Source organism: Xenopus laevis, chromosome 2S (assembly GCF_017654675.1).
Source record: "Xenopus laevis strain J_2021 chromosome 2S, Xenopus_laevis_v10.1, whole genome shotgun sequence".
In the NCBI taxonomy this organism is placed as follows: Eukaryota; Metazoa; Chordata; class Amphibia; order Anura; family Pipidae; genus Xenopus; species Xenopus laevis.
The window spans coordinates 6,426,170-6,440,047 of record NC_054374.1 but is presented as its reverse complement, the minus strand read 5'-3'; the positions used below and the strand labels follow the sequence as shown (position 1 = coordinate 6,440,047).

Genomic DNA, 13,878 nt, shown 5'->3' with positions numbered 1-13,878 from the left:
GCTTGTGGCGCAGTAAGTTCATGTTTATGTTTAGTATACAGAATACAGCATTTCTAGCCTTATTCTGTTTTAGACTTTACTTTCCCTAAGTGCTCCGGTACAGATAATGTGCCTGTGTACGATCCTGTAGCAGAGAGGGAGGCGCTGGCCTCTGGGCGCCCTCAGGGAGAAATCCACTCCTGAATACATACTGAATACATACAGGGGATTATTCAAAATCAAAATATGAAAATTTTCGATAATTTTCAGTAAAATAGTCTGCCAAATATGCACTGATATTTTCCCGTTATTTATCTATATATTTTTCCGAAAATTTCCTGTGAGGGAAAAAACTAAATTTGAATTGTACACATTTTTCAGATTTGATGCCCGAAAACTCAAATCTTTTCGTATTTTTGCCGAAAACCACAAATTCTTCAGATTATTAAAGTCTTCAGGACTTCTACCATTGACTTCTACATGAACTCGGCAGATCTGAGTTGGAGTATTTTTGTATTTCTGACTTTCAATATCCTCTGGGTTTAGTAAATTCCGAAAAATTCGAGTTTTTTTTTTCCTCGAATTTTTTTGAGACTTTGGCATTTGTACTTAAATAAATAACCCCCAAAATGTATGGGGTCTAGTAACTAATGACCACTAAAATTGCTACCTCCTGATTGGCTGCTAGGGGATACTTGCTGCCTTTATTGCATTACCTTAGTACCATTTACATCTGCTATGACATCAGCATAGTTACTATATGAAGCCACAGCAAAAAATATAAGAAGGTTATTACATAGACAGCACCTTGCCAATCAGTGGGGGTCATTTATCAACACTGGGCAAATTTGCCCATGGGCAGTAACCCATGGCAACCAATCAGATTGCTGCATTCATTGTTCTACTTGCAGCTGGTTTCAAAAAGGTAATCACTGATTGGTTGCTATAGGTAACTGCCCATGGGCAAATTTGCCCAGTGTTGATAAATGAGCCCCAGTGTATCTTGTTCTCAGCCTGTCGCCAATACTCAGCTTCCCAATAACATAAATCATTTTCCTCTTACCATGAAATTAATCCATTCCAACTTCCCGGCTAAGCCGAGTCTATTACAACAGATCTGACACCGGACACATACATTAAATGTAAAGTCAGTTTTCCTTTAAAAGATTAAGACACACAGATTTCCGTGATGCATCATGGCTTTAAACAAACTAACTGCTCTTGGACAACACTCCATTTCCAAGCGTGGGATTCAAGAATACAGAATATACAGCAGAGATTATTCTCCTGATTGTGCTGCTGAAGCATTGGCTGCAGGTCCTTGTCTGAACTGACTCAGTACCATGATACTCAGTGAATGTTTTATACTGCAAATAAATACAAAATATATTATAACTAGTGATGGGCGAATAAATTTGCCAGACACGAATTTACAGAAAATTTCTGCATTTCATCGGAAAAGGGAAATTACTTTTTCAAACTGTGGTGACAATTCACGGGCAAAAAAATCTGCTGTGTCAAAAAAAAAATGGCGCGTGTCAAAATTGTCGCGCATCAACAAGCCCATTGACTTTAAAGGATTTGGACCAAATAGTCGCGTGTATAAAAATTGTCACTCGCATCAAAATTATTTTGACGCCCTCTGACTTCAATGCGTTTCGCAAACACATTGTTACAGATTCAACAAATTATAACTGGGCACATAGGAAGCAAATGAAACCAAAGCTTCAACCAAACATGAAACAGGCGGCACTCCAGATGCATAAATGATTTATGGCACCAGGCTGCTGACCAGATGCACCGGACGCATTTCGGGAGCAACTCTCTTAGGGTAGGACTACATGGACGTTGTCGTGTGCCGGATCAACGCTGCGACACTTCTATCTCTTACCTTATTTCTGTAGCATGCGACTTGTCGCAGGCGTTTCGTCGCAGCATGTCTGATCTCGCCGAAATCATCCATGTAGTCCTATCCTTAGTCACAGGCTAACCAATGGTCCAACATAAACAGTTAAAGGGCACATGTTGGGTAAAAATGTTATCCCCAACCAAAGGTGAGGCCCAGTTAGCACGCATTCCAGTTGGGGATAACAATATTTTTTTTTTTTTTTTTTTTTTTAAAAAGCCTTCTGCCAGCACTACGCTACCCTCACCAGGACGGAGCTCCCAGTGCGAGCAGCCATGTTGTGTCACTCGCATGCGCCTAATATGCATGTGATGTCACGCGCATACGCATAATTAGCAATTCGGCACACATTTTCATTAGGCGCATGCAAATGAACAGACATGGCTGCTCGTACCGAGAGCTCCCCCCTGGTGCGGGTAGCGTATCGCTGGCGGGAGGCATTTTTATAAAAAAAAACTACTGTTATCTCCAACCAGAATGCAGGCTCTATTAGCCCTCACCTTTGGTTGGGGATAACATTTTTACCTAACAGGTGCCCTTTAAGGATACTACACATCTGCAGTGTCATCCAAACTAGTAACATCTAGGGATTTAAAGCATTAATGAGGTTGGTTCACCTTTATGGTAACTTTTAGTATGCTACAGAATGGCTTCATTCTAAGCAACTTTTCAATTGGCCTTTATTCTTTTTTTTATACATTTTTAATTATTTGGCATCTTCTTCTGACTCTTTCCAGCTTTCAAATGGGGATCACCGACCCCATCTAAAAAATAAATGCTCTATCAGGCTGTAAATGTATTTTTATTGACTTTTACATTTATTACTCATCATTCTATTAAGGCCCTCTCCTATTTATATTTAAGTCTCTAATTTAAATAAAAGAATGGTTGCTAAGGTAATTTGGACCCTAGCAACCAGATAGCTGAAATTGCAAACTGAAGAGCTGCTGAATAAAAAGCTAAATAACTCAAAAACCACAAATAACAAATAAAAACCAATTGCAAATTGTCTCAGAATATCACCCCCTGCATCATACTTAAAGTACATTTAAAGGTGAACAACCCATTTAAATGGAGATGATAAGCAAATAATGATGGGACATATTTGACCTGGATGTAATGTTCCTAAATATATTATCTTATATCTCCTCTCATTGAGCTGAAAGGGTCAGTGTCATGTGAGTCAATAGGAAGCAGCAGGACGGCTGGAAAGTGCCCCGCGTGTTATCACAGGGGCCTTTTTGGGAAAGCACAAAGGAAGTAATGAACTATGTAACAAGAGCTAGATATGGGATTTCTCAATATATAAACAAGCCAAAGGTTGTCTGGGAGATACTGGAAAATGTAATTCATGACTAGAAGGATAAAGGGTGAGACCATGTGTAAGGATAGGGTTTATGCAATTCCTCAGCCATCAGATACAGACTCTCAGGGCCGGATTTACAAAGTGGGCGCCCCTAGGCCCACTACCGTTCGTCACCCCTGTCCCCTCCAGGGGATTGGCACACAGGAAATGTAAAAAATAATTGTATCTCCAGCGAATCCCCAGTGTTTTTGAACAAATGTGGGTGTGGTTGGGCAGCATGCCGCCCTCCCTAAAATCTTGCCGCCCTAGGCCCGGGCCTAGGTGGCCTTTCCCCAAATCCGGGCCTGCAGACTCTGTTGTAACAATAACTCCTACATCTTCCCTATGTCTAACAGAAATCCCAATAATTGCTTCTCACTAAGTCATGCAATATACGCAACTCTCAAAAGATCTGAAAACAAAGATTGTTCAGTATCAGGGTTTAGGGGAAGGCTACAAAAAGCATCTCAGCGGTCAGTTTCAACTGTAAGGAATGTAATGAGGAAATGGAAGGCCACAGGCACAGTTGCTGTAAAACCCAGGTCTGGCAGGCCAAGAGAAATACAGGAGAGGATTGTGAGAATGGTTACAGACAACCCAAAGATCACCTCCAAAGACCTGCAAGAACATCTTGCTGCAGATGGTGTATCTGTACATCGTTCTACAATTCAGCACAATTTGCACAAAGAACATGTGTATGGCAGGGGGATGAGAAAGAAGCCCTTTCTGCACTCACACAAACACACTCGCTTGTTGTATGGAAAAGATCATTTAGACAAGACACAGTCATTTTGGAACAAAGTGCAAAGACTTATGAGACGCAAATTTAATTATTCGGTCATAACAAAAAGCGCATTGCATGGCGGAAGAAGAACACGGCATTCCAAGAAAAACACCTGCTACCGACTGTCATATTTGGTGGAGGTCCCTGTAATAAACTGCTGGCTAGCAGTGGGTTAATGATTCTACTGTGTTAGTTCAGGTAAGTAGTCAGATACACCCTGGAACTTTTGGTATATTTATTAGAACATGGCAGGTAGATCTGGCCTGCTCCATGCTTGCTCTCAGCTTAACAGGAAGCACACAAAACAGGAACAGGAATATGATCATCAAGCAACGGCAAAACAGCAGAATGCCCTTAACCAGAATGTCTTCACAAGCAGGTTATTTCTGGTCAGGTGATCTCTGAGGCAGCACACAGACCATCACAAAATGGTGGCTCAGGGCAAGAGATGTAAAAGGACAATATTTACTTAAATATATATTCCAGTTTGGTAAGATTATTTAATATGCCACTTAATATGATATAAACTAGCTGTTGCTTAAGTGTTCATTTTGGGGATATAGTTTTCCTTTCAATTTAAAAATGGATGAATACAAACAATGTATAAGTTGTATACTATGCTGGGATCAGCCAGAGAACACCTTGCAGGCTTTTACCAGTACCAGTGAGCACCACAGAGCCATCCTCTTCAGTCTTCCTCTGTCTTCGCGCAGCTGCGTATGCGCAGTAGAACGAAAAGTCAAACTTTAACTAAAAAGTCACTATTTCGTTCTACTGTGCATGCGTGTGCCCCGGGAAATTTGAAGAAAGAAGAAGCCGGAAGAGGATGGCTCCATGGTACTCACTGGTATAACCCCGGGCCGGTGCAGTTTTCTGCGGATAGGAGCACCAGCCCGGGGTGTCAGGTAAGTAAATACATTCACTTGGGGTGCCTAACATTTGGCACCCCAAAGTGCACCAAGCCTTTCCTTCTCCTTTAAAATAATTGTAAGCTCCCCTGACCAGGACTTACGTGTTGCGTTAACTCTTGTACCTAAAAACAAACGTATAAAATGCAAATCTGCCATCAAAGCTCAGAAAAGGACGACAGCAACAAAAGGGGTCAGGTTTTCAAACATTGCAGGTTTCTTTGCCTGTAGAATTTATTGATAACAAACATGTGGAACTCAAATATACATTCTGGCTTTACAAAAAAAACAATAGATGAACAAATCAAAGAGATATTCTAATACTGACAATCCCAACAATTGGAAGTGGATCTCATTTGTAAAGTTTAATAAATATATAGATTTCTTATACAAAAGCAAGAGACTCAAAAACAGTACAGAAATAAAATACTGATTATATTCTGATACAAACAGCAGTTTGCTAAACTCAAAGGTCCTGCACCGTACAAGAAAGTTTAGAAACATTTTATTAATTAAATCAGATATGTATGTTGTAGCTGCCAAGCCACGGACCCTCGGTCTCAGTCATTATCCCTGGGAAATTCTGGGTGGTCCAATATTTCAAAGAGACCTGATTGGTTGCAGTTGTTCCCTAACCAGTCCTTCAAGAATTCATAACACTGAGTATGTGTTGCCATCTAGTGTCCAGTTATTAACAAGGACTCACTGAAGTCAATTTTAGCAAAAGGCAGCAGGTTAACAAGGAAAATTACAGCAAAATAATAGATTCAAGCATAAAGAAATCCTATACAGCTGCCAGAGAATATAACTAGCCAATTATTGTGACTGCCCTATCCTCAAAGGAGCAAATTCAAGTCAATTCATAAATACTGTTTTAGGTATAAATTCAGCTCTTTCGAAATACTGGTTGTACCAGTTCAGTTGTTTGGACCCATAATAAAAACTGGTAACAGGTTATACATTACCATATACAGGTATGGGACCTGTTATCCAGAATGCTCGGACCTGGGGGTTTCCGCATAACGGATCTTTCCGTAATTTGGATCTTCAGACCTTACGTCTACTAGAAAATCATGTAAACATTAAATAAACCCAAATCGGCTGCTTTTGTTTCCAATAAGGATCAACTATATCTTAGTTTTTATAAAGTACAAGGTGCTGTTTTATTATTACACAGAAAATGGAAATCATTTTTAAAAATTTGGATTATTTGATTATAATGGAGATGGCCTTTCCATAATAAGGAGCTTTCTGAATAACATGTTTCTGGATAACAGATCTCATGCCTGTACTAAAATATAAACAGAAGAAGAACCACCCCTGAGAAATTATATATAAATTATATAATATAATAGAAAAATATCGCACTCAACAGGCTCAGTTAGAGTAACTGATTTTAATAGAAAAGCAAAAGAAATTCCGTTTCGTCAGAGGAAGATCTCTAGGATGTGATCGAAACGTTGGGATTTCTTTTGCTTGTCTATTAAAACCAGTTACTCTAACTGAGCCTGTTGAGTGCGGTATTTTTTCCGTTTTCCAGTAGCTCGTGAGTAACGTGTTGCTCTCCAACCTCTTGGATGTTGCTCTCAGGGTCCTCAAAGCAGGTGCTTATTTTTGAATTCCGAACTTGAAAAGAAAGTTAAAATTGCATGAAACTAAGTATAGTGCCAATTAGAGCCTCTTGTAGGCTGTCAGTCCACATAGGGGCTACCAAATAGCCAATCACAGCCCTTATCTGGCACCCAAAGGACTTTTTCATGCTTGTGTTGCTCCCCAATTCTTTTTACATTTGAATGTGGCTCACGGTTTAAAAAGGTTGGGGACCCCTGGTTTTGTGAGTGTTCCTCCGTGTGTCACCACTTCACCAAGATTAGATCAATCATGTAAGCCACATGAAGACAGGAGATAATGCCATAATATTTCATGACAAGCCAATAAGAGGTTCAGTTCAATGACACAGGGCTTCCATGGGCAGATGTGCAGTGCAACTCCCAGCCACAAGCTGGCGACAGATGCTGGGAGTTGCACACGTATGATTAAACAAAGCTCTACCTGCAAGTCCTTCCATGGGTTTATTGTTGCACAGGGTATAGCGTCACTGAATATGATTCGTAGCAACGGTCACAGTTACGCTAATGTCTCAAGACACAGAAATATAAAAATACAGTTCACAGATAAATATGGCTCTCGGGTTTGGCTCTTGGGTTTGGCTCTCGGGTTTGGCTTTTCCTTTGAAAAGAGGTGAATGTTCAGTTGCAGTTGCGAGTCCCTGAATTGTGGCCGACTGACAGCAAATGCGGCCGGGCACAGCACAGCTAACTGGCAAAAATAAAACAGATGATTAATAGGAGTCCACGGGCAACACAAAATAGAACATAATACATTAGTGTAGTTTGTGTGTGTGGCTGGTCTATAAGAACCCCACTGCATTCTGGGTAATACATACTGCTGCTATATACTACAATACATAAGCCGAAAAAAAACAGAGAAAGCCAGATGAGACTGTACAGACACCAGCTTGACACAGACATGTAACAGAAAGCAAAGTGTGCAAGCAGACATTAAATATTGTTCATCAAATACAGTTATTTGCTTATCCTTAATTACTTTATTGCACTTTTTAAGTGCAATCATTTTGGCTCCTACATCGTACCCAAAGCCCTGAGTTTCCTAATCAATGTACAGAGAGCAATAATCAGATAGCCCATTCAGTTTAATGGCAATTTCAGAGCAGTGTTGTTCTGGAGGTGTGTACTCATTGCGACGGAAACGTTTTAATATGTCACCATGTCTGGATTTTTATGCACATCTTACCTTCTGTTTGTGCTGTACTGTGCTCCCTCCAGGAGTCATTCTGTCCTCACGTGTCCCCGATCAAGAGCATCACCTTCCCCCTTAACAGCAGAAGGTGCACATCAGACTTAGCCATGGCAAGTACTTCTGTTCTTAGTAGTCTACAACCTGGTGATAGCTGGTGCCAGTGCCGGGTCTATTCCTCATTCCAATTAGACTGTGCACAGGTAAGATCTTCTAAATTGGTTTTAAAGCAACGCAATGCTGACCTACATCTTACTTTATATCGATAAATCAGTCTCGTCGTCACACCTCACTATTCGTTTTGACATTTCCAGGTTTCAGTCTAGATCCCTACATATATATATATTGGAGTCTGGAAGTAACTTGACAGTGGCATCACATATTCCCCCTCTCCAAAAACAAACATTTATGCTCTGAGACTGGACGACGGCTTTTTAAGTTTTGCCAATTGTGAGACTGCCCTTGTAAAGGAGGAATGGTTCCTTAGTGTCATGGGGTCAATGCCGCAAAAACGTTTAAACAAAGCAGGTCTCTAATACAAAAAGTCCATCTTTGCCAAACTCATGTATTAGAGACTAAGAGAAAGGCGATGGGGACACAGATAAAAGGAGGAGTGGGTACAGAGGCAGGGGGTGGAGGTGGTTGGTGGGGACAGAGGAAGGGAGTCAAAGGGAGGTGAGAGGGTAAGAGAAAGGGAAGAGAAGACACCTGATAGGACAAAGAAAGGGTTGTGAGGGCAGAGAAAGGACCCTTTCCGTTCACCCTTTGTTGTGACTGTTTTGTTAGCAAGAACCCAATATGCAGAGCGATTATCTGTGCGCTTGTAATCCTAATACAACCAAGAACCAAACATGGAGTAGCTTCAGTTTCCCGGTTTACCGCAAGAGATAACAATTGATTTTCCTAAAACAATAGGCAAACAATAGGTTCACACAAGCCCTATTCATTGCACAAGGGGGTCTACTGACCCTTTAAGCACTCGTTGCCACCTGTCTATTAAAATGTTACCTGTAATCATGGAGCAAACAAAAGCTGTTCAGGGATCAGCACAGAATGGATCTAGATCTGCAAGGCCAAACTCTTAAATAACATAACTCCAAACAGTCCAGATTTTAGACTATATCTTTGATCCACTCACACTATGTCCAGTTACACCTGGACATGGATATTTTACATCTTTCAGCCAAAATTCAGGAAGATTCAGTGTATTGTGTATGTCTCATTTACACGAGTTTCCATCAACTCCTAATACGTTTTGGCACATGTCCTTGTATCACTATTATTCTCTAGTGGTTCCCAAACTGTGAACCTGGCCTCCCGAGGGGGCTTGGAGGAGCGGGCCGGGCATATCACCCCCATCGAGCTTGCACATAGCAGAATGCACATCCATGCACTTTGTCTTCGGAGAGCGGAGCACTTTTTAGTGATGGGACATTTGCTGGACTAGGGGTAGGGAACAGGAAGGTACATTCCTGGCACCACCCAGGCTTTGAGTCCTAGGAACTTGTCTCTTCTGTCTACCCCTAGTTCTGGCCCAGGGAAGTGGGGCTCAGCCTGAAGTCAAGGTACGGTGAGATCTGGAGAGAATGCCTCTGCGCACTCCTTAATAAAGCCGAAAGCCCAGCTTGGGGGTCATTCAGGGTGAGATTTGAATTAAAAACACATTTGCCATCCTAAATATTATCGGAGTGGTGAAGGGAAATACTACACCTGAACTCTGTTTGTGAACTGCCATCTAGTGGCCGTTTTACCAAATTACTACTTTACTTACACATTAATTCATAGTTACATTGTTGGGTTGAAAAAAGACAAAGTCCATCAAGTCCAACCCCTCCAAATGAAAACCCAGCCCCATACACACAGCCCTCCCTACTGTCACATAAATGATATATACCCATACCTATACTAACTATAGAGCTTAGTATCACAATAACAAATTCACCCATATTTCAAATAAATTCAACAGTCCCATACACACAAGCAATCAGCATACAACATCTCAATCACTTTCTAGCAGACATTACGGTTCATCCCCTTACATGCAGCCCAATGAGTGGCGCATGCAGAATTAGGTTAGAGGTGTCGATTGCATAATGAGGCTTTAAGGTTACATGTTATTAATTAATGGACCCATGCACTAAACCATGTACATAATGCACACAAAAATTGCCATTAAGCAGCAAATATTAAATAGACAGAGCAGCACATCAGACAACACAGAGCGATTGTGCCAAATGCAGGAAAACACAACTCAAATAACGCTTTAAGGCTGTGGCAGAAGCAGAGCAAACACAATCAGAAGACAATACTGCTGATACCAGACTCCTTTATATCGTTACAGATTCTTTAATCCACAATGCACAGGATCAGATTGTACAATCTGGTTATTAAAAATTAAAGTCCCAAACCAAGTGTAATCTCCAGTTCAGCAGCGGCAAAGGTTCTCCGCAACCTCCAAAGTAATCCAAAAATTCCAAAGAGAAAAAAAAAAACAAGAAAAAATATATAGTGTTGCGTCCTTGAATAAGATTACGCCTCAAAGTGAAGGCATTCACACCCTATCAGTGTTTTTTACCCAAACTAAAACGAGTGCAGGTGAAGTTATTCTCATTCACGAAGGCGGAAGGAATCAGGCACATGCGCAACGAGATCTGAGGAACGCCACGGATATCCCAGTACACAGAGCGCAGCGTCCGCATACAGGGAAATATGCCGTGGAGATCGCAATATTGCAGGAAGCACCGGCTCTTATGAGAGGAACGTTTCGCATTGGTTTTAAAAGCGATTTTAAAAGGGAGAATTCGGTAAGTGCAATATATTTTATTAAAGTATTTTTAAAACGCTTTCCGCACATGCCACTCTTATTGTTGTCCAAAAGGAAGGACCTGGAGAGCAACTGATAATCTCGATGTGTGAATTAAAGTCTGATCGTCCGGGAGTATAATCGACTTCTAGAAACGTGGTCTTAAGCCGTGTGGGTACCCACCTATCTTCTAAGAGAACTTTCTTCACGTATGAGCATAATCGCACTTAAATTTGATGGTGTTTTAAGTGTGTATGAGAATAACTTCACCTGCACTCATTTTAGTTTGGTTTAAATACACTGATAGTGTGTGAATGTTATCACTTTGAGGCGTAATCTTATTCAAGAACCCTACACTATGGGGCAGATTTACATAGGGTTGAATATCGAGGGTTAATTAACCCTCGATATTCGACCATCGAATATCACATCAAATTTAGCGCAAATAGTTTTATCCAACAAAAAATCGGATTTTAATCCATCAATCTAACGATTTTTCTTCGACCCAAAAAAGCTACCAAAGCCTATGGGGACCTTCCCCATAGGCTAACATTGACTTTGGTATCTTTTAGGTGGCGAACTAGGGGGTCAAAGTTTTTTCTTAAAGAGACAGTACTTCGACTAATGAATAGTCGAATAGTCGAACGATTTTTAGTTCGAATCAAAGTCAAAGCTCGAAGTAGCCAAAAAAAACATTCGAAATTCGAAGTTTTTTTCCTCTATTCCTTCACTCGAGCTAATTAAATGGGCCCCTATATGTTTTTTCTTGTTTTTTTTAAAAATTTTTCCTTATTTCTGATCGGCAGCACTCTTTGGAAGATTGTACAATCTGTCTGCAAACGTGAACAGCCAATTTAACCAACTGGTCTAGTATAACCGACATGATTAGTTTCCATGTAATCATGCAGCGCTGAATGAATATCATCTGAATATTATCAGCCATGCAGCACGGGGATTCCTTAGGTGGCTGGTATGAGAGAGATACATATGTAGTGATCTTGTATAATATACAATATGGAACGGAGGATCTAAGGGCTTGATTTTACTAAAAGTCCCCAATTGGAATCAAAACCATTACCAGACCATGGAGTTTTGAAATTTGCACGAGAAATGAACGAGAGCTGCACATTAAGCAATGAAGTCAGAGCAACGGAGCATTTGCGGAGCAGTATGTGTATACACCGTATCAATATTTGTTTTATCATAATCAGAGGAGTCTCGTATGCCAAGTGACTTTTGACACCCAGACGTATAAATGTTGTGGAGGGTAATAACAGGCTTGGAAAGCAACAATTTTCAAGAAAAATGAGAATGGAAGTCTGACCTGCTGCTGCCCTGCAGCTCCTCCAGCTCCCTGTATAAACAGCTATTCCTCTCCTCTTCCTCCTGCAGGCGCCGTTTCACTGCACGTAGTTCCTGCTGCGACTCACACTTGATATCGTTCGCCACCACCACTGCTGTCTGCAGATCTGCCTGAAAGTGCCTCCACTCCTCAGCATCTTCCTGATGGGTAACACCATGCGTTAGTGATCGATCGCAATGTTTAATTTTTAGTATGTTATAATATGGCTATTTCTAAGCAACTTCTCAACTGGTCTTCAATATTTACTTTTTTTTTTTTTATAGTGTTTGAATTATTTTCCTTCTTCTGACTTTTTCCAGCTTTCAAATGGGGGTCGCTGACCCCATCTAAAAAACAAAATTAAACGTTAAATCACAAAGTCTTGTCATAATAACTTACCGAAACTCCGCTTGCGTTCCTCTTCAGAAAGCGATCGGTCCATCCATCGTGTGGTGCTCGATTTCTCCTCCCTGCCTTCCTTATAGGAGATAGCCAGGGAGGAGAAATCGAGCGCTGCACGATGGATCGTCGCTGTGCTCCTGAAGAGGAGCGGAAACGGAGATTCGGTGAGTTATTTCTTAATAAAGGCTTTGCGATTTTAAAGTTTAATTTGTCTTGGTGTTTTGTTTCTATGTATACTAACGAATAGTGATGGGTGAATTTCTCCCATTTCGCTTCACCAAAAATGGCTAAAAATTCACAAAAGATCGTGAAATCAGAAGGTTCACCGAAATTTGAAAGTTTTCACGGAAAAACCGTGCAATTCTAACGTTTTCACTTAAAAATCAAGCAATTCGAATGTTTACACTAAAAATTCGAGCAATATGAATGTTTTCACAAAAAAATAGAGCAATTTGAAAGTTTTCAACAAAAAAATCGAAAAATTAAAATGTTTTCACAAAAAAAATCGTGCAATTCGAGCATTTTCACGAAAAAAACGAGCAATTCAAACGTTTTCAAAGAAAAATCGTGAAAACCAGAAATTGACGTTAGTGAATTTTCACGGGAGAATCTCAAAATTTATTTGCCGGTGGCGAAATGCGGAAATTTGCTGCAAATTTGTGCCAGGCTAATTTATTCGCCCATCACTACTAATACATTTTTTAAAAAAATATTTTTGATGTTACTGGTCCTTTAATTGAAAGGTGAAAAACCCCTTTAAACTATAATTCTTTTGATATTTCCATAGTACTTGCATGTTGCTGTAAAAAACTTTTTTTTAATGTTTAATTTGGCCATTAGAGGCCATTGATGTCTAAATATGTATATTACCTAATCTGCACAGTTATTTTTGTTCAGCCTTTTAGCTGCAATTTCAGCAGCTATCTGGTTGCTAGGGTCCTGTTTACCTTAGCAACCAAGCAGTGATTTGAATGAAAGACTGGAATATAAATATAATCGGGACTGAACAGAAAGAAAAGGAAAGAAATGTAACAATAATAATAAAATTTTAAGCTCACAGAGCAAGAGTTTATTTTTTGCTGCTGGGGTCAGTGACTCCCATTTGAAAGCTGGAAAGATGAGGGAAATGAAGGCAAATAATGCAACTTTAAACCATTAATAATGAAGTTAAAACCACCTCCTTGGCGGGGCAGCCCTCAAACGGCTTCTTGAGGGTTAACAAATAGCATGAGCTTCCCTGGTCTGCATAATAACTAGGGATGCACCAAACCCACTATTTTGGATACGGCCATTCCCCGAATCCTTCATGAAAGATTTGGCCGAATCCGGAACCGAATCCTAATTTGCCGAATCCGAATCCTGCTGGAAAAGGCTGAATCCTGGATTTGGTGCATCCCTAATAATATTATTATAATACACAAAAGCCATGAATATCCTGTAAATTATATCCTTATAAACGGTGAGTTCTGATGTCATCAGTTATAAACGGTGAGTTCTGATGTCATCAGTTATAAACGGTGAGTTCTGATGTCATTTCTGTCACATGACTCACTGAAACTTGTGTATTATAATAAATAAAGTACCCCCTGTTG

At 40.3% G+C, this 13,878-nt stretch overlaps 1 protein-coding gene across 6 annotated transcripts in view; it reads right to left on the bottom strand.

Annotated features, from left to right (window-relative positions):
• LOC108709183 (cytospin-B-like) overlaps positions 1–13,878 on the bottom strand; it is a 167,372-nt gene that overhangs the window by 70,734 nt on the left and 82,760 nt on the right. For 4 of the 6 annotated variants that reach the window (XM_041583330.1, XM_041583332.1, XM_041583331.1 and 1 more), the window contains one exon: positions 11,867–12,045. In XM_041583330.1, the coding sequence (XP_041439264.1) occupies positions 11,867–12,045 (179 nt within the window). Of the gene's footprint in view, positions 1–6,660; positions 7,242–7,736; positions 7,817–11,866; positions 12,046–13,878 lie in introns of those variants that run through there. The other 2 variants (XM_041583333.1, XM_041583334.1) reach the window with 2 other exon arrangements.